Source organism: Ammodytes marinus (genome assembly GCF_949987685.1).
Source record: "Ammodytes marinus genome assembly, chromosome: 8".
Taxonomy (NCBI): domain Eukaryota; kingdom Metazoa; phylum Chordata; class Actinopteri; order Uranoscopiformes; family Ammodytidae; genus Ammodytes; species Ammodytes marinus.
In genome coordinates, this window is record NC_137212.1 from 7,049,149 (window position 1) to 7,076,194 (window position 27,046).

At 40.3% G+C, this 27,046-nt stretch overlaps 2 protein-coding genes across 2 annotated transcripts in view; both read right to left on the bottom strand.

The window, feature by feature from the left end:
* LOC307254655 (G-protein-signaling modulator 2-like) overlaps positions 1-16,750 on the bottom strand; it is a 22,429-nt gene extending 5,679 nt beyond the window's left edge. Inside the window, exons 1-11 of the mRNA XM_080033120.1 lie at positions 16,580-16,750; positions 9,366-9,587; positions 8,508-8,643; positions 7,634-7,773; positions 6,923-7,046; positions 6,281-6,396; positions 5,508-5,663; positions 4,406-4,514; positions 3,679-3,832; positions 2,948-3,045; positions 217-402 (exon numbers count right to left, since the gene is read on the bottom strand). Coding sequence (XP_079889246.1) covers positions 217-402; positions 2,948-3,045; positions 3,679-3,832; positions 4,406-4,514; positions 5,508-5,663; positions 6,281-6,396; positions 6,923-7,046; positions 7,634-7,773; positions 8,508-8,643; positions 9,366-9,586 — 1,440 coding nt within the window. The 5' untranslated portion in view covers position 9,587; positions 16,580-16,750. The remainder of the gene's footprint in view (positions 1-216; positions 403-2,947; positions 3,046-3,678; positions 3,833-4,405; positions 4,515-5,507; positions 5,664-6,280; positions 6,397-6,922; positions 7,047-7,633; positions 7,774-8,507; positions 8,644-9,365; positions 9,588-16,579) is intronic.
* Positions 16,751-19,821: 3,071 nt separating this feature from the next.
* Positions 19,822-26,142, bottom strand: LOC307253965 (fetuin-B; the record flags this gene model as incomplete). The annotated part of the gene is made up of 7 exons (XM_080032188.1): positions 19,822-20,361; positions 21,814-21,900; positions 22,396-22,503; positions 22,979-23,145; positions 24,176-24,263; positions 24,698-24,808; positions 25,918-26,142. The coding sequence occupies 7 exons, from the start codon at positions 26,140-26,142 to the stop codon at positions 19,822-19,824; spliced, it is 1,326 nt and encodes a 441-aa protein (XP_079888314.1).
* Positions 26,143-27,046: the final 904 nt, after the last annotated feature.

The following is a 27,046-nucleotide window of genomic DNA, read 5'->3' on the forward strand; positions in this document are numbered from 1 at the left end:
TGCTTTCAAAAACACATGGATCAGAAATAAAGATCTCATTTGCCACTCCAAAGCATTTCCTCCTTCAGTTTTAATACTGTGTACTGAGTGAAGCTATGTAGATGTTTCACCCTTAACCTTTTTGGTGTTAATCCTTTTTGCACATAAGCCTCTTGCTGTGTTGTAGTGATGTTATGAGTGGGCAGGACAATGTACTGCATTTAGAAAAATAAATACCTTAACAGACACGGGTGTGTCCGGCTCAGGAGAGGAGGGCTCGGTGTGGGCTTCATGCTGGTCTTTATGAGAGGATTTGTTGTTCTTGTGCTTCTTGCTTTTCAGCCGGTGGAAGAGGAATAGCTTGGTAGAAGCCTTGATGGTGTTGTTTTTGGAAGGAGCGGGGAATGTTTCCTCACCCCAGACCTGTACATTAAAAGTGAACAGAGAATTGGTCATTTAAATGTCATTAAATAGTTTATCGACTAATGTTTTACTCATGTTAGCGATACAGGTTAGGCGGACAGTTTCTTGGAATTAAGGGAAATTCATACTATAAATGTCAAAAATATAAAAATCGAAAATATAAATATTTAAGAAAGCTTTTGCATATGTGGGTCAAATGTTCTTGAAGCCATAACACATGACCAAATGTAGGAACAGAGCACCAACAATTTAATATACATGACTTTGAAATAACTTCTAAATTTATTTATTTTTTAAAATTGTGCTTTTTGTCTTTCTTTAAATCAGGCATGCAAACTCATAAGCCATGAAAAAGGTGAGAAGTCCGAAAACAAACACCGGTAGGGGGGTCTGGATGTTAATCTGCAGTGACAATCCGCCAACCGCGGCCGTTAACCAGCATGCGCATAAATCAATGCAAATGGCTGTAAAACAACGGTTGGCAAACTGTGAATTTATTTAAAAAGTGATTCACATAAACCGAGTAGGCACTAGGGTTGCCACCTTGGATTTAAGAAAAAAAGGGACACTTGATGTTTGGGGCGGAGGGATCGGCCATTATTAGGCTACCAGTTCAGACTGACCAGTCTAATGACCTATAATAACCATAAACACCTACAGTGCTTTTTACAGTAGGATATATAAGGAGACTGAGGTGGGAACCCTGTACCTTGTAGGGGGGTCCGGGAGAATGCTCCCCCGGAAGAAAAAAATGCAACCTTTTAAAGTAAAATTCATCAATCTGGTGCACTTTGAGAAGAAAATTGCATGCAACCAGGCCCAAGGGGGCCCTAAGCCAGAAATACTGATAGTAACTTTACATGTCGCATTGTCAAAGAGCTCAGTCACTCATGTCAATAACAGGGTCCAAAAAGGAATCACCTAAAATAAGGAAATAAATCATCATGGGCCCCTCAACTAGTAGGTGAATAATAGAAAAGCAAGTGCAAAACTAAAGCATTATTAGCTCTGTCTTAGGGGCTTCATGAGGGGCCTTGAAGGCTCCCTCACACATACAGTAATAAGCTTTCTATGTGTAAATTCTATACTGTTCATAAAAAGTAGCTATCCATCTGTTGAATAGGGATAGGGAGGAGTGGGGCAGGGGGAGGGGGGGGGTGGGGCATTCTGGGCCCATTATCTCATAATCCGTATATGAACCAAATGGTTTCCACAATCTTTTTTTCTATTTTCGCGGGGAGCATGCACAAGCATTATTTATTAAAAAAAAAAAAAAAAAAAAAAAAAAGTGGGGGCCCCACACTGGGTCTTGAAACGGGCCCCGAGATCGTTGAGACCGCCCCTGCCCGCTGCGCTTTCTCTCTACCCAGCCCCGCTCGCCTCTCCATTGAGAATGCATTAGTTGGCGCAACATTTTTGAATTATTTTCTGCCTCCTTATGGTATAAAAATCAGCTGTTCGGTTTCTTTGCCTTGGTATTGTTGGAACTGTCTGTCACTGATTGAATGTCTGGCTAATTATCTATAGACTACATGTAGGCCTACTAACGTTAACAGAATGTAACTTTTTTTTTCCTCTAATTTGTACTCTTACTTCAGTCATGTATTTTTTGGGCTTTTCAGTCGACTCCGTCGGGACTTCTTTCGGCTATATCAATACAATGTATCAACACAACTGGCGAAAAATTCTCGTCTCTGGGCTCGCGCTCGGCCGTTTCAGATGGTAGGCGACTTTCCGCTCGCGCTGTCAGCTGGCCGCGCGGCTTCGCGTTGGGCTCCCCGTGTGAAGTGACGGGCGGAGGATCCCACGAGCGCGCGCATGCGTTTGACGAGCAGCACGGAAGCGAAAGTTCAAAGGGAGTGCGCCCGCTTGTTGTGCCGCCTGACAGAACGCTGCACCTTCTCTCTGCCCGCTCGCTTCTCCACCTCTCTGCCCGCTCGCCTCTCCATTGAATGTATAAGCAGCCGCGACAAGGACTCCCGTGTGCAACGGCCATGGCCGGCCATCGGACCCCCCCCCCCCCCTCCACCCCCAACAAATATTTTCTCAACGGATCTCCACGAATCACACAAGTGGCCAATTTTGATTTCAAAAAGGTGAATTTCACCGAAAGGTGACGAGTTTGCATGCCTGTTAAATGCTTATTTGTTTTAATCGTGTCATATGTTCATGCACTTTTATCCGTCTGTATGCTACTTGTTTCATATTTTTCACACGTCACCAACCTGTTATGTGTTGGAAAAATTGTATAATTGTACTTGTCTGTGCTTGTGTCATTTTGTTTTTATGTGTTGTATTTTTATTTTCTTAATGTTTCTTTTAAGCTATCTACCTACAGGGACTACAGGTGAAAATGAGCCTGCATGGCTAAATCTGGCACATTTACATGTTGAACTTTGGTGCTCATGTTTATCAATGTGCGCTGTTCCTTCTAAATAAAGAAATCTGAATCTGAAATTGTGTTCTGACGTTAGCAACTTCCATTAGGTCGAAATGCATTTGGGACTAAAAAAATATTACTTTTATTATTTAGTTTTATACATACTGAATTTTCCGATGAATCTCCAGTATCACTTTTGTTCGGAGATGGACACTGTTCCAGATTCTCTGCACTGCCTCTTGTCCTTGATGGAGACTGGACCCCTGGAACAAACATACACAATTCAACAGGGTGGCTGCATGTTAAATTATTCATACAGGACAACGGTGATTTAAAGGGTGCCCTGTGGAGTTCTCAAAGTCACAAACAGAAGTTACATTCAGTGTAACTTATTGTGTGTCTCCCCCAAGAGCTAACAAACCTGCTGAATGCATTTCCTTCCTCACAAATCATTTGCAAAGAAGATTAAAGTATGAAGTAAAAGTAATCCGGCATTGGAAACATTCATGTTTACTAGCCATTAGTTTTCTTCTTCCCTGCTTTGTTGGTGCATTATTGTGTTTCTTCGCACATTGAAGGTGGAGTCTGCCATTAACAATGATTGATGTCAAAAATCACTGGTGCAAAAACAAAGTCTAGGCTCTGTAAACGGGTATGTAAACAAAGGGACCCACCGTAGCTAGCAACATGCAGTTTACATAGCCTGGGATGTACCTTATATTAACGCTGTTTTCAGCACACACAGAATGGACAAAAACTGTTCCATAATGCTACTAGAGGTGTAAAAGCACACAGCGCGAAATTGAATCTCTCTAAATATGTGCATAGAGTACATAAAAGCATGCTGCTAAATTGTTTTGAAAATGGCAGGCTTTTTGTGGGGAGTGCACATTTACCTGACAGGCTGGGGTAACCATGGAAGCTTCCTTGCAGAGCAGAGCTGTTAGTGTTGGTGTTGCGGAAAATGTTGGGTTTGGACTTCAGACCTACGACCAGCCGGAGATCTGAGAGGTTCATCCTGGCTGTCGCCTCACCGCTCTTGTCTCCAGTCTGCAACATTAACGGGTTAAAGGTGGAGTCAGTGATTCAGGAGAATGCTTGTTATCAAAATCACTTTTGGTCAAAATCAGTGAATATCTCCACACGATCCGCTACCAGTCCGTACTGTCTGTGCGCTGAAAATAAACCCAGAGTTAATACACAGCCTAGGCTCTGTAAACGGGCATGTTGCTAGCTAGAGTGTGTCACCTCACCTTTGTTTACACACCCTTTGTTTACATACCAGTTTACAGAGCCCAGGTTGGGTTTGAACACCAGATTTTTTTTTCAGCACACACACAGTACAGACACGTAGCAGATCGTGAGGAGATATTCATTGATTTTGACAACAAACCTTCTCCAGAATCACTGACTCCACCTTTAAGTGGGATTCATTTTTACAGTGGCGTTGTAAATTGTATCATTATTTAAAAACATCCTTCATACGTGCATACATACAAATGCTGCATAAAAAGAAGCTAGTATTCCCTGCTATCCCCCAGACAACCAGTAGAGGGGGCTGTGGGCTGATGGCAGCTAGCGATAGGACTCTGAGGGAGTTGGTTATGGACCATAAACAGTCACCTCTTGGGCAATCTCCAGATGTTTCTCAGCAAAGTACATGGCTTGCTGGTGATTCCCCAGGGCGGTGTGGGCATTTCCTAGACTCCAGTACGCTCTTCCTTCTCCGACTCTGCAGTGAGACACAGAGAGAGAGAAACAGGCTGAGCAACTTCAGCTCAGATTAGGCAAGAGTGGGAAGGGCATTCATCAACACTTTCGCACAACACAATCACAAAAAAACCTGATCTTAACATGGGTTTATACTAATTTTGCAACAACAGTTGGTATTTAAAAACTCTGTATTGATCATAGCCCTAACATGGATCTCACATCTAGGTACACATTTCAAACAATCTACAAAAATGACATTATTTTATACAAGAAATCCAAACGTTCTACTTTTAGAAAGATTATTTTTGTGCAAAATTAATAAGAGAAATTAAAGAACTCCCTCTGTCCCACCAAATAAAAACATTACATTTCTACATTTTACGACTTAAATGAAAATATCGCTGTTAACGTTGATACTACCACACAATCTTGGCTGTCTTTCTCTAAGCCCATTAGTGTAGACGGAGACTTCCAAATGAATAACAGTATGGCCTTGTTAGCAGAAATATAGCAGGGGGAGAAGCAATCTGCACTGACTGTTTGTGGAGTGAAACAAAGGAACTTTAACATAGTTTTCAAGCTGAGACATCTGTTGATCAGATTGTTACAGTTGGCCGAGGAGGAGCTGATCTAATCTATCGCAGAGTATCGTGCTTTATAAACTGATTATACCAGCTATAATCTGGTAATAGTACAATTGTGAATTTGCACATATTTGTGGTTATATCCTTTTCTTAATGGTGGCATCTATTAGTGTATATTATGTGTTAATGACACTCAATTATGTCAGCAAGACTGATTGCTGCTTCCTTAAGAAGTTTCACTGTTTGTGTAGTAAGCTGTGGCTTCATGGGTGTTGGCAGTCACAGTAAAAAAAAAAAAAAAGGCAGGTACAGTCATTTAACCAGGGGCCACCCACATTCAAACTGTACATGCATGTATACTTCAAAGACAGTTTGTCGAAAAAGGTGACAACAACAAATGGGGTTTTATTACGGCCGTATATATATACCTGTCGTTTAGGACCTGAGCAATGACCAGATGTTTGAGGTGGTAGTCGATGGCTCTCTCGTAGTCCTGCAGTAGTGTGTATGTGTTCCCCAGACTGTAACAGGCCTGGGCCTCCACCGCCTTGTCCTTCAGAAGCCTGGCCAGCTGCAGAGTTCTCCTGGGGGGTGCGAAAAACACATGAAGGGGGGAGAGGGTCAAGGAATGTGTAGGGTGGGAGCAGAGGAATGATAGTTATCTGATTCTTTACTTTTCTTTTGTTGACTTTTTTTCAAGGGCTTCTCTGTTGAGAAAATGCTGAGGTATGGGACTTTAATCAAGTACTCTTCCTGGACAATTACAGTATTAAAAATTGTATTTAGTAGCATGTTACGGCATATACATGCTAAACAGAGGGGTTTAAAAATGGTTTATAACACACTAATGTAGTTGTTTAAGGACATGGTTTAGTGTGTGTTAATATACATAATTTGTCAGCAATAATAGCTTCTAGTATGAAGACATATTGTAAAATCATCAAATTAATTCTCAGATGGTGTGAGGAAGCAATTTCCCGTTGGGGATCGTTTAAGTTTGATTGGACTTATCCTCATCAAATTGATTTATGGTTGTGTATTCATAAGTTCAACTACATCTTACTTACTTCATATTAAAACAGAACATTTTTGTTAAAACTAAGCTAAAATTTGAAATAATCTCATGATTTTCTTTTTTTCCCAAACAAAATTATGATGATGACATGCAGAGATATTTAGCTTCCCCAATTGTTTTACTCACTTGTAATGTCCAGCCGCCACTTCAAACTGGCTGAGGAATATGTTAGCGTTGCCCAGGTTACAGTGGGCCCTCCTCTCGGCTGACTTATCCCCAAACTCTTTAGCGATGAGCAGCCGCTGCCAAACGGGACAAACAGTAGGGTGCACATTACTCTCATTAAGCTCAGGACATTGTGTGCTAATCATGGCACACACAGCCTGCACAATCACACAGTCAGAACAGGTCATCAAACTCAAAGTCATAGTCAGCTTGATTGTCAATTGCTACAATATGGGCCAGACATACGGAGTAATCGAAATTATGTTTCTCTCCGCCCACGGTGCAATAAGTACAAGAGGATGACATTATAAAAATATATATACTTAAACAATAAATAGAGTCTAAATAATGCAAAAGGTAAGGCAAAACCAAACAGTATAAAACAGTAGTTACTGTACATTTAGATGTGGAATATGAGGATATGAATATGAAGGGCCTTACAATGTGCAGACTGAGTACGAATACATAAATGTAAAAGCACTGATTTAATAAAAGGTATGCGAGTAAAAACGTATATATTTCTCCTTAACTAAATTATCACATCATAATGTCACTTAAGAAAAACAAGGCAGCAAGCCAGACACTGAAGGGGTCATCACCTACCTTTTCATGTGCTGCTACTGCACTTTCAAATTCACCCAGCAGGTAGTAAGTGTTGCCAAGGTTACCATAGGTGCGACCCTGGGCTGCCTGATCGCCCAAATCCTTCACCATGACCAGGTTAGCTCTTTTGTTTAAAGAAAAAAGAAGTTCAAGAAAAAGACATTTACACGTGTCATGGTACATCATATATTCACTTATTATGTGCTTAAGGGTGGAGTCAACTATTCTGGAGAATGCTTGTTGTCAAAATCACTTTGTCAAAATCAGTGAATATCTCCTCATGATCTGCTACCTGTCGGTACTGTGTGTGTGCTGAGAAAAACATCCAGTGTTGGTTTCAACACTTGGAATTGATTGTTCATATGTTGATGCTCAAAGAGTAAGTTGGCTGTTCACATGAAAAATGTAAATGAAACATATTTTAAAAGAACATAGAAATACCTCCATTATAAAATAAGAAGACTTGCTCTTTTATTTATTTATTTATTTTGCACTTGTTTTGTGAAGCATTTATGTCCTTTAATCCCATGAAGGATGGGCCAGAAGTTTGGTACGCAACTAACAAGGTTATTGTGGGGTCAACCCTGTCACTCTTCAGTTGAGATACTGGCATTTCAACAAATCAAGTCACTTCCTTCGGGCTTTTCAAAATAAATGCAAAAACAACAGAGATCAGTCAGTGTTTGGAAGCAATCCGTGATAGCAACTCACTCATAATACTGTGCAGCCTTCCTCAGGGCTATCCTGGCCTCGTCCGAGAAGTCTCCCGGCTCTGATCCGCTCCAGCAGATGCTCTTGCCCTTGGCGTGGTACACATTCCCGAAATTATACAGCGCTCGAGCCTGCCCGACCTACACACACACGGACAGCACATTTTCACCGAAGGAAACCAAAGTGACCAGCTGTACTGTAATTATATACTTAAAATATATTGACACCAGACCTGCTTGTTTGCATGCGGGTTTGGCAAACTAGTATAGACGCACTGCAGTTGATGGTGCATACCAAAACTGTACCGTGGTGGTTGCAGACCATGTAATGTGGTATGATTGAAAACAAATTTGGATCCATTTATTTACTGACTGGACTTGTTATTTACAGAACAGTGGAAAGGGATCAATAAAGGGTTTCACAAGTAACCTAGATAACTTTTCTGTTGTTGTTTAAGATAAGATAAGATATACTTTATTCATCCCAGCAGGGAAATTCAGATGCTACAGCAGCCAGCATACACAGAACACAACACAGCACATATAGGCCTATCCCCACCCAAACATGAGCATACATACATAGCCAAGATGAGAAAGTGGTATGGATAGTCTCTGTGCATAAGTAGCTGTTACTTGTATATAGCAGTACACAAATACTAGCTCTGCCAGTGCATATGATATGATAAAAAACAAAAATTATGCTAAAAGAAAGAGCAATCAAGTGTGCAATTATACATGTGCAAAAAATGCAAAATATGCAGCGCAGGCTAAAGTTTAAAAGTTCAAATGTCCTCTGTCCTTACTGAAAGGGGAGTCATTATAAAGTGCAATTGCAGTAGGTAAAAAAGTGTTTTTGTATCTAAGCTGTGACCCACCTTATCATAAATGGCTTTGGTGATGTCCAAATGTCTCTGGCAACAAACCACCGCTTCATCGTACCGTCCCAAAAGTTTTAACGTGTTCCCAAGGTTACCACTGGCTTTGGCCTCACCGAGCTCATCGCCAATTGTTCTGGGAATTAATAAAAGAGAAAAACACAGCCATTTGAATGTAATTGGACTGGAGTATTAGTGGATTACTGAAGTGTACTAGTACGAAAACACAAAAAGGCAATATAGTAAATTACAGCTGCAGGCAACAATAGGGCTGGAGGGTAGTCTAGCAATTTAATCATCGTGGGGGAAAACGGTTATTAAAAAAGTTTGTTCAAAACTAATTGTTCAGAGTTTAATCTTTAAAGTTTAAGCGCATAACTTTTTCATATGAATGAATGTCGGTTACATTCAAGCAATGGCCCAATGAGTTCACACAAAGTTGATTAAGCCTATCAGCTCCACAACACTCTCTGTATTCCATAGTATGGCGGCAGCGTTTACAAACTGTTGCCGCCCCCCGACACTGGCGCAGGAGCTCAAGTAGCGCCCACGAAATGTGTCAGTTGTTGATTCTACTGCTTAGAAAAAAACCTTGACGTACAGCATGAAGGAATAACATCCATGCACAATTGCCAAAGGCTTACCTCATGACATGTACATGTGTTGTAATAATTACTCAGAATTACTCATGGGGGCGCGGAAGTTACTCATCATAGCATATTTAATAATTGACCAGCATAAAAGTAATGTGCGCAGTAGCTAACTAAGGTCATGAATCCCACTAGGAGGAATGGTTTGATCCCTATGAAAAGGGGTTTAAAGGAGGATATGGTATAGAACGGTTGTGTGAGTGTTTACCTGGTAAGTGTGAGGTCGTGTCGATGGTACTCCAGGGCTTTGTTGTACTCTTGTAAGTGAAAGTAGGCGTTTCCCAGCTGGCTGTAGATGGCGCTAAGTATCTGGAGGTCTTCTGTTCCAACCTGGATGGCAGACTCAAAGAAAGACACACCGGCTCGGTAGTCTCCAGCCTTACACAGCCTCTCTCCCTCCAGGGCAAGGTCCAGACAAGATGACTCCATCCTAATAAAGGGAAGAGGAAGCAACGTGAGAGAGGTGAAGGAGCGCTATAGAGTCATGTAAAATATATTGTTTGGTCTGACAAACAGTCGTAAAGCCAAAGATGGACAGTTCATCATAAATATAAAAGACTTGAGAAGCTTGAGCAGCAGAATGTTTGGCATTTGTTCACTATTTTTACCAGAAAAATGATTAAATTGATAAATCTCACATAAGTAATCAACTAATTGTCGTTTGGAGATTAAAAATTGTTGTCCTTACAACAGCCTAAGGATTCTTTAAAATACTTCATTTAAAATAATGTAAAAAGACGAAAGGCAGTACATTTAACAGGCTGACAATTGTGAATGTTTTGCCATTTTTGCTTTATAAGTTACCTAAAAGATAAGACTGTGATCAAAACCTGTCAACATACATTCTGTCGATCGAATAAAATTAAGTGATTTCTAATTGTCAAAATATTTAAACAACCATATACCTATTCCCAAAATGACCCAGACATTGGTAATCAAAATGAAGTGTTGTGAATGTACCAGCATGTATAACACAGGGTTTCCGTTTGTGGCATTAAGCCTGCCAATCATCTTTAGACCGTTATATCACTTTAACAATTGATTACACAAGCTCAAGCCTCTGTGGTAGCGTCCACTTACAACAACATATACAGAGACAGCAGAGGAGCCCAGGCCATGTGAAGCCCTGCAACAAGAACTATAAAAAAAATCCAAAAATAGTACGGAGACATTTCCTGTCTGTCGTCGTGAGCCTTAAAAACTACCAAAATTACCCTGGAATGAAAATGTGTGCCTTTTACATTAACCCCAAAAACACAAGTTTAACTCAAGACATGTCTGTAGGAAGAAGAAGTGCCATTTATAACCTCCACACCCTTCCTACAAAATCAGGTCATCCCCCTTTCCATCTACTTGGAACTGCCAGTAATAATAGAAATATAAAAGAAAGAGGAGAAGTGAGTCCTTTGCGTAACATCATGAGAAGATTGTTAAAACAAATCCAGTCATGCGTGGGTACACAGGGGTTTCATCAACAGGACTGAATGCAAACTAAAGGACATCCACCATTTACTTTCTCTGTTTCAAGATAAATACAAAAGCTTTCTGTATATCTAATTCCAGTTGGCTGATCCGGAATCTGGACCAAAAAAAAACCTTAATTAACTCAGAAAAAAGGTTATGTTTTCAGACTGAATATTCCCCTTGCTCAAAAACACACAAATTAAAAATCCTGACTTGGCTTTTCAGTGGGGATCACATGAAAAAAACAAATGCTAGCAGCATTCAGGATTATTTGAATAATTACAGGTTTAAGACTTCAGGCATGTTTTTAGATCACCCATTAAAAACAAGTCCAAGTCTGGCATGCAGCTCTCACATGGTAGCGTAATAATCTCTTACGAGCTTAAAAACTCGCTCCCATTTCTTTAGAAAATTGATGGTTAGGGTTAAACTCTGCCACTCCCAGCAACTTAAGACTTACTATGATTCATTTGCTGCAGCAGTCACTTAATGTTATGTTATCTTTATCCTTTCTTCTCCCTGTCTTTAGGATTAAGTAATGTCCAAATGTGACTTCAAATAATATAAAAACAAAAGTTGTTGTTGATATTTTTGCAGACCCAACTAGCGGCTTAAGCTTCCTTGTCATCCTTCTTGGGTACTACTTACACAGACCTATTTGGCAAGGACAAAAGTGGCCTACTTAATCTCACGTGGACGTCCTCCCTTTCAAAATAAAATTGATGCAGACACTTTAAAATTGTTTATGTAGCTTTATGCAATTTGGACATGTTTGTCTTTGGTGCTTTACTACTGCATATTCCTTGCCAAAAGGTTTTCAATGGATTTGCATCAATCTAAAAATCATACATGAGAAATATTTCAAGTTAAAAACAGAAATAAATTATTTCCAGGTCTAGACAAAGACGCATTTTTCTAGTGCAACAAATTTGTCACCTCGTGTCATTGTGAATGGCATGGGAATGGCCCGTGCTCACATACCTGTTACTCTTCCTCATTCTGATGCACTCAAGACAGTCTGACACGACGGACATTTTAGGCTTCTGGATCAGTCTCTGGAGCAGACACAGCTCTTTCAGCACCGTAACACTCTCCTCTACCTTCAAGTCTTCCTTCACGTGCATACACATAACGCACGCCGCGGCAGAACGGTCCCCGTTTCATACAAAACATAAAAGACGACACGGCTCCTGTGGATGTGCTGCTGCCGTCTCTGGGAGCGAGATACTGACAAAAGGCTTTAATCCGCTCAGTGCTCTGGTCCAGCTTCAGGGTCAGTGGACAAAGACCTTTTGTTTAAGGCCGGGCTGATACAGATTAACACCAGGTTGTTACCAAGCAGAAATGAACCTATAGAGGGGGGTCGGGGGGGACGTCAGCTATACGTTGTGATGCCCAGCCAAGTGTTGCATTTCTCCACTACTTAGCCCCTGTAGCCCTGCATATCTAAAGCCACCTGATGGTGTGTGTCACTTCCAATTAGCCCAGACCTGAGAGGTAATTATAGGTACTTTTAAGTGGCTCTGCTCAACCTTAAGGCTATTTGCTTAACATCCTCTTAAAACAATAATTCAGGCATGGCATGCTTCCTGGATACGTAGGGATTTTTCTATTGACACCTAAAACATAAATTTATATTATGCATAATAATATTCATTTTAATGAGATGAATTATTGATCGTTTGAATCCCAAAGTTTTAAATTATTTCTGGGTGCAAGTCCAACGAGAGACTGCATAATAATGTTTTAGAAAATGAAAGCCATAAAGAAATCCACACCACATCACAATCCCTCCCTTATAAGGGTTTTATAGTAACTGGTCAAAATAGATATGTAGTTTAGTCAAAAGAAATAGAATGCGATCTTGAAAAGCGGAGAAGATGTTGCCTGGCCATTGGCTTGAGCACAACAAGACTTGAACAAGCAATGACATTGATACTGAAGCTGCCAACTCAATGATGACAAGTAATCTAAAGAAATATTTCAATATTGCTGCAATAGTGCACTATGTTGTGGTTGCTTGTGGGTGGGCACCAACACTTTAAAAACACAGCTAACATTTGCTATCTCCAAATCAAGATTTATTTTTTGCCGTATGTGGTTGGGACTAGACCAGCAACTATCTGGTTATCAGATGGTGTGAGTAAGCTGCAGGCTAGTGTGTTACCTGTAACTGAATTTAGTCGGAGGAAAATGTGCCCGTGGCTCACTGACTTGCCGAGGCTTGTATGCATCGCAATACCTAAAATTACAATGAAGTGATGCAATATACTCTACCCAGCAATGACAACAAAGCCTGCAGTCAGGTGTATATATTCTCACGATTGTTTCAGTTGGTCCAATGAAATATTTACAATGCGGTTTGCGAGGACCTCCTGTAGCCTGCTCCGCATCCTTCATCAGTCAGCCAATAAGGTGTCATGTTACTGACGCAGTCAAAACATAGAACTTGCTACTATCCCCACATTTATGTGAACACACATCTGTGAAATGTCCCTGATATAATTGATTACAGGCAAGTTTTACTAAATTAAAATTAAACACAACTTGAATATTTCATTGAATAGGTCTGATGTTCCCTTGAGAGTAAACCAAATATATCCATATTATGGCTGGAACTTACTTTTTTTTTCAGTGACTGACTACTCATAATTTTCACAACACAAATAGGAATGACAATTTCCTGAAGTCAAATTGTAAGACATATTTAAATTGATTATTTTTTACAACTTGCAGTCTAAAATCCAAGGTTTCAATTAACGTTCACAGGAGACCCAAGAAAACCCAGCAAAAGTTCACAATGAATTAGCCTGCAACCAAACAATGTTGCTTAAAATGTTATAAGACTATTCACCTATGTTCAAAATAGTTACCGTTTCATTTTTGTTAATTGTTCGTTGTTGAATGGATGCATCAAATTCCTATGACGCACATTTTAGAGCATTCAGGCCATCTGCTTTATGACAATATGTTCACATATTCTCCACATACTAAGCAACTAGAAAAAAAATTATCATTTTACCACACACACACAAACACAGCGTGCACTTAATCAACAGCCTACCTCTGACGGGCATGGACAAAATGCTCCCAGTCCCGTACACAGAGCAGGAAAACGCTGCCATACATGACAGTCAGAGAGTGAGCCACATGATGGATACCTGCCAACTGCCAAGCTGAAGGGAAAATGACTAGCAAGACGTTATTGACGAGGCATCTACACACTACCACACTGTGTGAAAGTCCTCTGGAGAAGGCTGAATAGTGCCATCATGCATGACTTCCATCGGACAACCCAAACAAGTCAGCCGTCATTCTATCTGCGACCCAACCTCTTATCTTGAAACTGGATCCGGAGAGCAGGCGTAAACATTCACTGCCATGTGTTCGCACCAGTAAAACACCTCATTTCATTCATGTATTAAACAAAAAGCACAGCAAATCAGGTCAGTTTGAGAGGCTGTACATAGGAAAATCACTTGAATTTTCCATGCACTACAGTTTAAATATGGTCATTGATGCTGATGTTGCTATTCATTTTGTAGAATCTTTCAGCCTAGTCAGTTTACAACTATGGTTCCAAGTTCCAGTGCTATAGTGGCAGCTTTAAAGTGAGTGGAACTTTCAGTTTTTGTTGATTCTGGCGCCCTCTTTGGACAAAAGTGGAAGTGGGTAAAAGAGAGAGAGCGCATAATGCATTGCGATAGGGTTATGTATTTATATGTGACTATGTCAGAGTAATGTGACAATGGAGAAGCAAGGTAAACTTTGATTTAGTACAGTTCGGGAAACAAAGGCTTTTCCGGTCTGCCTGCCACAGATCGTTTTGTTTGACTGGGCGGGAATTCTGACCTGAGCAAAGGCATTAATAAAAACGGGAAAAATTGGACTGTTTGATAACATTTCAAGTTCCCCTTAGTCTTTTTGACAATACTTATGAAGAAAAAAACACAACAATTTGTGGCCACTAAGTAGAATGTTAACTTGATAGGTGGCTTTAAAACTGGAACTATCAACTCAAATAACCAAAGACAGTAGCTTGTACCCATGATGCTTAACTGCAGCAATCAGATGATGTTCACCTCACCTGTGCCAAGAACCCCCCCCCCCCCCCCACACACACACACAGGCCTCAGCAGCCGGTGCCTCTGGACCAATGCAGGATTATTTCCTCCTATACTATTGATGCCAAATTCCCCCAACCATGTCAAAACACAAGCACACCTCCCATTTCAGTGTCTGCTGTGAGCTTTTTGTTCCCCATCTCCTGTGCACATACCACACTGGATTGAGCCGTACTGGACTTGTTTGCCTCCCGTTCTGCTTCAATTAATCTATTATACTACAACTTGGCGTGTTCTCAACCAAATAAATACAGCTGAGTGCTTGATGTTTGCGTTAATATCATCCTCTGTAAACTTCCAGAGAGTGAAAAGCAATTGGAAAATAAATATATTGACATATTTCTTTAACAGTCTTATAAGAGATACTTGAGCAAACATTTACATTTGAAGTTGAGTTTGCTCATTTTCGCTCCGTCTGACCACAAGATCAACAGGAACCACTTGAGATGTATGGCCATGTAAAAACAAACATGACAGAGAGCCCTTTCACTTTTAACGTATATAATAACTCCAAATGTTTGGAAAATGCATCCATGTTTACTTTAAAAAACTGCAACAGTAGACCACTGATTTACTGGTATGATATCTGTGTGGGCATTTTTTTTTAAATAAAGTGACAGCAATTAGTCGTCATTCATAATTTCCATAGGCCTTAACACTAGGGTGGAATATTGGCAAGGATTTCATGACTTCAATTTATTTCACATATCACGATATATTGCTCAAGTATCATTTTTTTAGCACTTCTGTACTAAATACAACCCTTTCATTAACATAGCAGTGACAGAAACATGATCAATGCATAGTGTATGAAAATACAAGTTTGTTTGCACCCAAAACAAAGAATTGGCATAGCGCTACTTAAGAATGAATAGGCCTACTTATGTTGAGAACAAAAAAGGAAAAACACTATAAATGTGATGTTGATGACGGGATGGGATGCGTTATCCATTTGCCCTGATTAACAGTTATTTAATTACACATGCTCATGATGAAAGAGGCCAAATGTGGCATCCTTAACCATTATCGTTTCAATATGAACCAACCCTGAACCAATTAAGTGATGCTCTCTCAAGAGATAACCATGTTTTCTTTTGAAGACTGCTCGTGAAAAACCCATCATTACAGGCTCAACCCTACCCCTGCGTAGGCGTACTGCGGGGTAAGAGGTCACAAGCAATTTGAAATGGTTCAAACTCAGCTGCAACACCATCCCTTTGGGCTAGCTAGGCTACTCTCTAATCACTACCTTTCTTAACTAGTTAGTAGTTACTGTCATCAAGGGGTACAGGGAGCATTAGGCTACAATTAAAAATGCACATAGACCTAATTATTGTTTTAATAATTCATTTAAATTAGCAGATTTAATACTTTTTCGTGTCCCAAAAGAGACAGATCCCCTTATGTTGCTTTTCTTTTAATACGAAAAAAAGGGGAAGCTAGCCTAAAAGTTTTCCTTTTTCTTTCAAGTCGTGTAGCCTAAATGATTTTTTGAGTATGGTCTCACGATGACACACAAGCCTTGTGATAGTGAGTGTTAAGGAAATGTACCAGAAAAGCCCTGTATTAGTCAGTTAAGGAACAACAAGCCATCACATGTTCAGCTGTCTGTCTGAGTGACTGAGCGGATGATGATGAAGCGGTGCGACATTTTTAATCAGATAGGCTAGTTAATATAGAAAACAAGAGTTAAATACCGTGTGTTAACTTTAAGAAAGCCTTTTCGGTGAGAAAAAAATAATAATTAGCCAGCTAGCGTTAACGTCAAAAGCAGCAGGAGCGCGACAACAAGGAATGACACCAAAAAAACTTTCCAGGAGCATATGTCACCTACCTCAAATTTAAGTCCGTGAAAGCGCCAAAAACATGGCTTCAGCTTGAGAGAAAGAGAGAGAAAAAAACTTGCACCGTCAAAAAAATGCTGAACTAAACTTTTCACTCAGTTGTTGACAAACTTAGCAGCTCTTCTCTCTTCCATCTGGGAGGAAGATGAGTCCGTGGTCTCTCTCACCAAGCAAAAGTTGAAGAAGCCACTCCTCGCGCTGAAAATCTGCCTCCAATTAGGATTCCTCGGTTGCTGCCTTCACGTGCCGTTGGAAATGTTGATATCTGGAGCCACTTGGCACCGTGTGTAGCATATATTAACACACACACACACACACACACACGCACACACACACACACACACGCACGCACACACACACACACACACACACACACACACACACACACACAAGCTACCAATAATAGATGAAAATCAAGTAGCCTACACCCAGGTAAAATAATACCATACAGAAGGATTATTATTGGTTCCACAGACAATAGCGTACGTTATATGAATGGGAATTCGAGGTCTTGGCATAGAGATGCTTAATAAACCAGACAATGGATGGATTTAGGTTGGAAGCAGATAGTTGGATTTATTTAAAAAAAATTATAAATAATATCCAACTAAGATAATAAGCTAAATCCTCTCTCCTGGAGAGTTTGTGCAATGTGAGGAGACTTCTCACATGTTGGGGGAATTGTCCAAAAACACTAACCTCCTAAAGAGTAAAAAAAAAAAAAAAAAAAAAGGTAAAAATGTTCAAGACCATTTCAACCAAATCAAACTATACTAGGTCATATATTACTTGGATCAATGCACACACATACTTAAAGATGTGAACTGGATGGCAAATATTACCTTATGCAGAAATATGGTCCTCGATGTTCTCGTAGGCTAACAGTGATCCCAATGTCTGTAGCCTAACTGGACCATTGGGGTTGAACGAGGAATAAGTTGTAACCATAGAGGTTGTAACATGACACTGTAATGCAATTGCATTTATTTGTTTTTATAACAATAGTGTTTGTAAATGTGATTTTTTTTTTTTTTGCCTAATCGCATAAAATGGCATTTAAATGTAACGTTTAGTGGGCGTAGGAAAGTTGAATTCCCCCTCGTCCTTTTGGAGTAATGTCCACAAACACATCACGTGATCACACTGCCTGACGTAGTTGTTACATTGAAGGTCTCTCACGCCCCCTAGCGCACGAGATGGTATGCTACTGTATTGTTATATGAACAGCGCCTTTATTAAACTGCCGCTGCACTTTTGTGTCAAACAAAAACTAGGCTAGCAGTGCTTGAAAGCAGCAAGACGTTCTTCAAAAATTCTAAGATTTCAAAATAAAAGCCTTATGTCCTATGTAAATATTAACTTTTGGCAAATAGTCTCATCTCCAAAAGCAACCAACAGAATAGAGTTCTAACATGTTTGACGAGGGATCTAGGCTATGTTGAGATGGAGTTCTTGATATTTGGTCAGCTTTATTGTGATACAATCAAAAGCTTATTTACAGCTACTAACTAGCCTACTTGAAATTAACTTGTGTTGATTGTATATATCAATTAATGTTTCTAAGATCAACTATACATTTTAAATCTCACCTTTTCTTGACTTTTCCTCTATATGTGCTTTTTCCACTATTGATTCAGCCATGTAAAGCAATATATATATATATATATATATATATATATATATATATATATATATATATATATATTTGTTTAAGCATACCTTTCCCAGGCATTTAAAGCTCTCTTGGTCTCCTCAATGTGACATGTAAATCACTAATAAGGTTACATGCATTTGATTGGGGATGCACACATGGATGTCAGGCCATCAGAACAGCAGTGTCTCAGCCTCTCCTGTCTTGCTTGGGGATGGTTATTTGAGCCCTTTCTCTCATCTTTCAGACCACCTGTCCTCTCTCTGTCAGAAATGTGTACTCTTCTGTCCCGAAAGGAATCCCCCGCTGTCCTTTAAATGAAGACAGACTGCTGTGTCTCGACCTGTGGGCTCTGCTCCATATTGGCTGTGTGTCATCCCCCTGATAGGAGCCTGTATATTAGTCATTGCTTTGGACTGCACATTGCTCTTATATGTTTGGTGAGTGGTTTTCATAGAGGGCAGCTTTGTAGCCAGCTGGGTTTGAAGAAAAAAAGAACGAAAAAAAAAAGCGTTGGTGTGTTTATTGAAGATCAGATTGAGTGACACTATGGGGATGACTTATTGCATCTCCACCTCTCCTCTCCTCTGTGCCCGTCTGCTGTGTCTAATAGCTCCAGTTTCTGTGTTGGCAAAGGCCCACTGGGTAGCATGCCAGCTTCTAAAGCCTTCCTGAGATGTTTGCTCTTGCCTTTCGCCTCAGTGCTATTGGCACAGTGTCTGGCCCTGTGGTGAAGAGTCTAATAAACCATGACTATTTCTTATGCTTCACTGGACTTCTTTGTATAACCGCCTCCAGCCAAGGGGTTATGTTCGCTTTACCATGTGTATGCTCCCTCACAATTGTGTTGCATCCCCATCACAGCCTTCTCTAAAACTCTCAGACAATGTTTTGTGTTATTTTGAAACAGTTCACTTTGTGTTTACCATAGGCGTTTACTCAGTTTGCTCGTACAGTGTGTAATATCAGAGTATTTGACAACATCTAGTGGTGAGATTTCAGATTGCAAAGCAGCCTTGCCAACCCCTCCCTTATGGAGAATTTACAGACGCTAGCCTACGGTGGCCTACAAGGACAAGAAGCTAGTTACTTAAGATGGAATCATCATCATTATGTCAGATATAAGCATTTCTATTAGTCAAAATAGTTACAGATTTTTTTTCTTTCTATCCACTAATCGTTTCGCCTCTTAAATATACAGCTAAGAAATAAAAATAGTGTTGCTTTGGATCACTAAAATAGATGCTGTGTGAATTTTTAGACTGTTAGCATAGGATGTAAGTTCTTCAAATAGTTGACAGCGGATTCAAATCAAGATTTATTAAAATCGTTCAAATATTTCAAGCCATTTCCAATATGGTTAAAGCCTTCACTGCTTTGGGAGCAGCATTATAGCAGTAGAGAGGTAATTTCAGGGCCAGTTAAGAAATATATAATTTATTTCACTATATAGCACAAATTATGGCTAGCCTCCGGTGAGCATGGGAGCCGAGCGGTTTATGGGCCCAACCCTTAAATCATAACATGAACAAATGAACTCTTCCGCAGCACAGGTTAAACCCATAGATAGTATATAAAAGGTTAAACCGTGGTGAATCGAGAAGGCCCAGGACAGGAGCGGAAGGGAGACGGCCCGCTGGGGAAATCAGCCAGGAATATGGGCTCGTGAGTGGGCGCGCTTTCCACCAGGGCCTGCCGTCTCCTGCGCTCTCGCCTCTGGTAGCGGAAGTTAACTGGCGGTCGCAGTGCCACGGGGCCTCCAATCTCCTCAGAGGAAGAATCAGAATGAGCGGTGCCCGGCGGTCGCTGCTGTGGCTGGGTTACTAGATCTTCGGCAGACTCACTGGACGATGAGCTGAAGGGGTTATGTACAACGGAGGGGTCATAAGGAACTGGGTTGACGGGCCTTGGGTAAAATGGTTCTGGTTTGACAACAGGGGGCAGTGTTGGGTCATATGGGGCGGGTTCAAATATGGGAGGTAGTGTGGGGTCAGACGGAACAGGCTGCGGATCGTATATTGTGTCTATTGTGTCGTCTATAAAAGGCGGGAACGTCGGTACTTCCGGTTCCACGGGGCGGTCGTGACCTTGAGGGCTCACAGGTCTGAGGAAGTCCACATTCTGCAGAAGAAGACACAAGATCAGACTAAATTCACCCTGCGTTACCTATCACATAGTTTTTACTACAACATACTGTAGGCTACTTAAAAATGCACTATGCAGTTTCAGGGAAGGGGTATTTCTTTTGAGCCTGCAGTTAGTTTACAAAACAATATTTTCTCTACATGTAATTCAAAGTTTTGAATAATTCTATCATCATAAATCAAAACACAATTATTTTATGGCACCCTGGAACCCATGTAAGACTAGAATATGTGTATAGACAAAATTGTGGGCCCTGCTGCTATACACAACAACAGTAACTTAAAAGGTAGCTTTCTAACTTAAGACAGTGTTCCACGGATCACATTTTCCTGTGAGGATAGTTTGTTTGATTAGTTATGAGAATATATATTAGAAAATGTTCACTTCTCTGACATACCCAAAGTAACATAGTGCACATTTAAGCATGCTGGTTTGCATACTACAAAATACAATTGGATTTAGGCCTATTTGAGACATCCAGGTGTTTAGGCATACTGCATTCGACATGCATGTATTAGGACATCCATAATATTTGTCTGGCATACTACATAGTATGGAAGTATGGGGATTGGAACGCAGGATGGTACTTTAACAAACTAACTCCTAACTCGTGCAATATTGCATTACACACCACGGCTCTAAAGAGGAGCGAGAAGACAACATATAATTCTAGCACACAACCGTACAATTTGAAATCGCACACATACGTTTAAACACAAACACCACAGGCAAGATATGACAGCAAGATGAGATAATTACACAGCCAGTGGCATTCATTCAGAAAGTTAAATGTTCTGTTTTAAAGTTTTAAAATCTGAAATAAAAGAGAGGATAAAACATTCATCAAATCTCAGTCAGGCGCTGGATCATTACTGCGGCCCCATGCTGTCAACTGATTGGCACCTCGTGTAATACTCTGCTGATGTGTCTGCACTTTGAGCACTTACTGATTTATTTAAAAAGAAATCTGGATGTTCTGTTGTGTACTTGTTCATATTTTGCTTTGCTTTCCTGTATCGTGTACCATGGATCACGGGTTATGACAGATTATAAATCGTTTTATGTTGTTGTCTCTAAGTGAAAGTAGGTCGAAATATCCCCATAAATCTAGTTTATTATTATTGTATGTCAAGAACGATTGTGAACTGTGGAAACATGTTGACAGCAAAAAGATCAAGTGGGATACTTAATTTATTTTATTGTATTGAATATAATTAGTTATTCTTACTTTTTAGGCTATTTTAAGAAATCTCAATTGCCTCTTAAATTTCACTAAGACGTATGTTTTGATAAATAACTATTTCTGATGGTTATGACTGTCTTGCATCATAACTCCAGAGCAAATTCCTTGTATGTGAAAACCTACATGGCAAAAAAAAACTGTTTCTGATTTTGATTCTAATGGTATGTCTTAAATGGCTACTGTACCTTTACTTTGTACATCTCACAGGACACCTGTACATCAGGGTCGATGTACAAGTCGCCGTGCACGGATCCTGCACAGAAACCTGCGGTCTGGGAGAGGGAGAGGAGGAGACATTTTGTTCATTTATTTTTCAGATAGCAAGGAGGGTTAAATAACATATTCAAAATAAAAAAAATAATTAAGGAGTTTAAGAAAGGATGAGAGGAACTGTCAAGCTTCTTTAATAAAAGAGTCAATTACTGCAGCCTTTTAGTGGTGTCATTATTATTGTTTTGTGTAACGCTTTCAGCTACTGATTCAAGGGTAGTAAACAAGATGCTGGCTGATAGATTTTAGAGTTTTTTGAACAACACTAATTTGCGTCATAACAGTGTCAAAGTGTCAGAGTAGAAATATATATATTTTTTAAAGGAGCACCCTCAGACAATTTTGTTGATTGAATACATTTTTCGAAACATTCCGATGTATCAAAATCAAAATCTTAATAATATGCAACACTTATTTCATCTTCGAGTCTTCAAGTGTTTCATCAGCAAATTGACTTGTCAACCATTGTGTCGAAATGTCTGTGTTGAGTAGCTTACCTCAGTGTCAGAGTCGACTGTCACTCTGTGGCAGGTGCCTGTTTCTGTCACTCCCTCTGGACACTCTTGGACTGTGTACTCCACAAAGCTGGCTTGCACTGGTCGAACCTGGAGTATATAAAAAAAGTATGGTAAGAAAGCGGCAAATAGTACAAATGAACACAAACATACAGGCAGATTAATATTGTTGTAGGAATGTAGTGGCTCGGTTTTAAAGCACACAAAGTGTTACCTATAAGATGGATTCCAAAAAAGCAATGTACAGAAGAGCTATAGGAGATGTTTTCCCCTGAGCAAACTATTCAATTTCTCATTTGCGCCACAAACAAAAGCCTGGGTCAGACAATGAGGTGTAATGTACCTTCAGAAATAATTTTTCAACCTTGCCAGACTATTATAATAGTATGGCTATTGTTCCACCATAACAATTCTCTCAACAACATGCACACAAAAGCTTAAAGTTGCACAGTGAAATGTGCTGTCTAAAATCTTCCCAGTAAACACACCATGTTATACAAAATGGTGTAATCAAAACAGCATATTGTAGCATTGTTTATCCATTCAAAGTGACTAACGGTCTTACCTGTGCTGCAGCTCTAGTGATCTTCTTCACACCTAGCCCTGCTCCCAGTGTGGACTGTCTCTTGTACGAGGCCAGAGTGACTTCAGCAGCATCCACAGCCTGAGGGCTTTCAACAGGCAGCAGGAGGGGGCAGGTGGGGCACGTCTGCTGGAGCTTCTCTGGAGGATCTACACACGGACCAGGTATAATAGAAATGGTTAGGGAAACATTTATGCTGACAGAATATTGTATGCAGAATGTGTTTAGAAGAAACTCTTGGGCATTCATAAAAGCAGTAATTAGCATTGTTATGTAAAAGTTCAATTAGAGGTAAAATGTATTTTTTTTTTTTTGAACATTTGATGATTTGATAAAGCCCCAATGCACTAATAGTACACACACAGGTGATCCTGCCTAATCGAAATCATCGTATGCAAGAGAATACTATTTTATAGTTGCTTAAAAACACAACATTTCTGAGTTTGAGCGGAGGTCAGAAGCCAAGATAACATCTGTGCAGCTGTTCAGGGCCTTAGTTATGTGAGATATTAATGCTAGATCTCAATTCGACATTAGGGTGAAAGACTAATCAGTCATTTAATTTTTTCATAGCCGACATTAATGGGAAATGCACAGGTGTTGCAAATGACATAACTAAGATTAAGTTCTAATTAAAAAAACAAAAGTGTATTAGGTTTGTGACAAATTGAAATGTCTACAGAGAGAGAAATGCTGTACTGAGAGAACTTTTCCTTTCTTTCTGATGAGCCGTGTTTACTGAGCGATTGTTATTACAAATATTACTCGCTGTGAAATTCAAACCAACACCAGCGTTTCCAAGATTGGCCAGGCGCTACATTAATTTCTTCAGATGCAAAACCATTCAATATGACACACAAAACAAAGTGTTACAATCCATATTTGTTTGGTACCATAATTCCCTGTGACATTATATTGTAGAATTTGTCTTGATATTTTCGAGGTCCAAAGGTTTATTGTCATTCTCTTCTTGTGCAGTAATGAATCAGTAAACAGGGGAATACAATTACATTCCTTCAACGCTTCAATATTTACAATTGTGAAACAGCAACAGGCACAAACAGCTTATTGAGAAAAAAACCTTGTACTCATCTGACATTCTTGAAATATAGCACAGAAGTATAGTGCATTTTTAACTGCCAAAGTCACACTGCTAATATGACAGTGAGTGAATGTCACCTGGGACGAGCGTGCAGTCGTAGCTGTACAGGTAGGAGTAGCCCTGTGGTGTGTGGAGGATGGTGGTGTTACAGTTCCCAGAGATTTGCTGGAAAAAAATAGAATAGAAAAAAACCCAAGTTATAACAATGAAATACAATTCCCTTCAACGATTTGGAAACAGGTGACACACCTTAAAAAATATAATATGAAATCATAATAAATAAATACAAATACCTTGGGACTAACGACAAAACACAAAACAAAAAAACATTGAATGGATTTGTGCTGGGCTCAGCCATGGGCTCAGCTAGTAGATTAAATGCTGTAAAGGAAATTATGAAATTCCACTGAGGACATTGATGGGTTAAACTAACCGCATGACAGAGGTGCCAAAGTGTCACCGCCCATTTTGAAATGTAGGGATTGCATTAGTGAGAGTCCTCATACACAGGACACAAGGCACAAACATGAACTTTTGTAAATGTAAATGTGTGTGTGTGTGTGTGTGTGTGTGTGTGTGTGTGTGTGTGTGTCCCCTACTGTTTCCATGAATGGCCTGACTTCACAGCGTTTCCATGGTTTCGGGCTGCCTATGTGACATTTGGTCTCCAGGACATCCAGGTCCAGGTAATAGACATTGCCTGCTGGGCCCTGAAATGCACAATGCACAAACACAAATGATATGAGAGAGGGAAACAAAAGCATTGTGGTAAACTTCCTGAAAAAAAATCCTAGCATGTGTCTGAGGGCACAAGTTTATAAGATTCCTTCTGTAAAACATCTTAATTTGTTCAAATACATCTTTAAGAACCCATTCAGGGAAGTGCTATGTGTAATTCCCTATATAGCAGTATATGGACAGTACTTATTTGAGCTGTGAACCACTAAAAGCAAATGTCAACCCCTTTGAGCAGGTTGTAACAGCGGTGTTTTTCAGGTCATGAAGTTGAGCTGAGCCTGTTAAAGCCTGATCTATCCCACAGTCGGGCTACAATAGCCTTCAGCAGCTGACAGCATGGCGTTCATAAAGCCTGTGTGCTGTACCGTTTGTCCCAGTGCTCCTGGACTGAAATGACCTGAACTTTATTACCAGTCACTGTCCTAAAGGCCCCCTTTTTTCACCAGGCGTGAGAGTGGACAGCTACTCATTTCGTAACATAAAAGTCTGCTGCTCTTGAAATCTTAATATATATTATTTAGCGACATGCACTCATGGCGGTCATTCACAGCCAAGTGCAAACAACAAATATTTATTGGTGTTTTTAGTCTTTAATGTCTGCCGGCTAATGTAATTGCTGCTAGTTGTCATGCCTTTGATGTAGTACAGTGGTTTCTCAAACTAGGGGTCTAGGGGGGCCACAATAAATCTTTGAGAAGTGGAGTTTAATTCCATTATCATTTCCCCCAGAATGGCAGTCAGCACATTGCGACAAAGTCAGAGGACAATTTCTGATTTAGAAGTTTGACAGTGCACATTAATTTACTAACAACAAACCACAAGTCTTCTTCGAAAAGGGGATCTCCCACTGACAAGAAGATTGGCCACGGCTGCTTACATCTATTAGCGTGTGACTGTGACGTTCATTTTTTTTCTCAATTCTTTCAAAGGGATGTTTTGATATTTCAGTGACAAAAGAAGGGTGAAATAACCTTTCCAAGCCACTTCCCTTGTTAAATAGGAACAAGTCACCCACTGACAGAGTATTACAATAACCACAGGCAGCTTTAACCTCCTACTGGGCATTTGTCTCTGTACTGACCTGAGCGTGCAGGTGAACGTTTGCGATGCGGTTGAGGGCAAACTTGTAGCCTTCGGAGCGATCCTCATTGATGTAGGTGAGGGCCAGACGAGACAGCTTCTCCACTGCTTTGTCGTTGCAGGGGATGGGGGCCAGTTCGATTGGCCCCAGTGTAAGACCCTCGCCGTACACAAACGCGGCGGGAATGGATAGCAGCAGCAGAAATGTCCAGCAGGATTTGTCCATGGTGGCAGACATACAGACAGGAGCCTTAAAAAGACCGAGCTGGTTTAAAAGTGAAGTTTGTTCTCCTGTGTTTGCCTTCAGTGACTTTTGGAATCAAAACAGGCAGCAGATGTTGGAATGTAGCCAAGGACAAAGTTTATTTGATGGTCCGGGGAGGGGGGAGGAGGGTGGGGGGCTGATATTTGTGAATGAATGTTCCAGTCTTTCGTTTAACCCTCTGGGGCAATATTTCCTGTAAGGCAAATACAGTGAAAAACAAACATTTCATTCATAAAATACATAGGTCTGCATGCATGCACAGATGGGATTTAAAGGTGCAGTCAGTGACTCTGGAGAAAGCTTGGTGTCAAAATCACTTTTTGTCAAAAACAGTGAATATCTCCTCGGGATCTGCTACCTGTCCATACTGGCATCAAACTATGTGTGCAATGAAAATGAATCCAGTGTTTTAATACACAGCCTAGGCTAAACTGGCATGTTGCTAGCTACGCTGGGCCCCTTTGATTGCATACTATTCGTTTACATACCTGTTTACAGAGCCTAGGCTGTCTATTAACACCAGATTCAAATTTAGTGCACACATAGTACGGACAGGTAGCAGGACGTGAGGAGATATTCACTGATTTTGACAACAAGTGATTTTGACAACAAGCATTCTCCAGAATTGCTGACTCCACCTTATTCTCAGCGCAAGTCCTGTTTAAAAGATGCACATAGTGTTATAAAGAGAACTAATTTAATGCAATAGTCCTCTCCTCATTCACATAACAGTAAAACTTTCAATCAAAGACTTACATGGATGATAGTGTCTGGCTGTAATTTGAGCATATCACCACCAGGGGGCACTGTGAGTTTGGTGTGCGGTACTGCAGGGCAATGTGGTAAAACTGTTGGTCCATCAGGC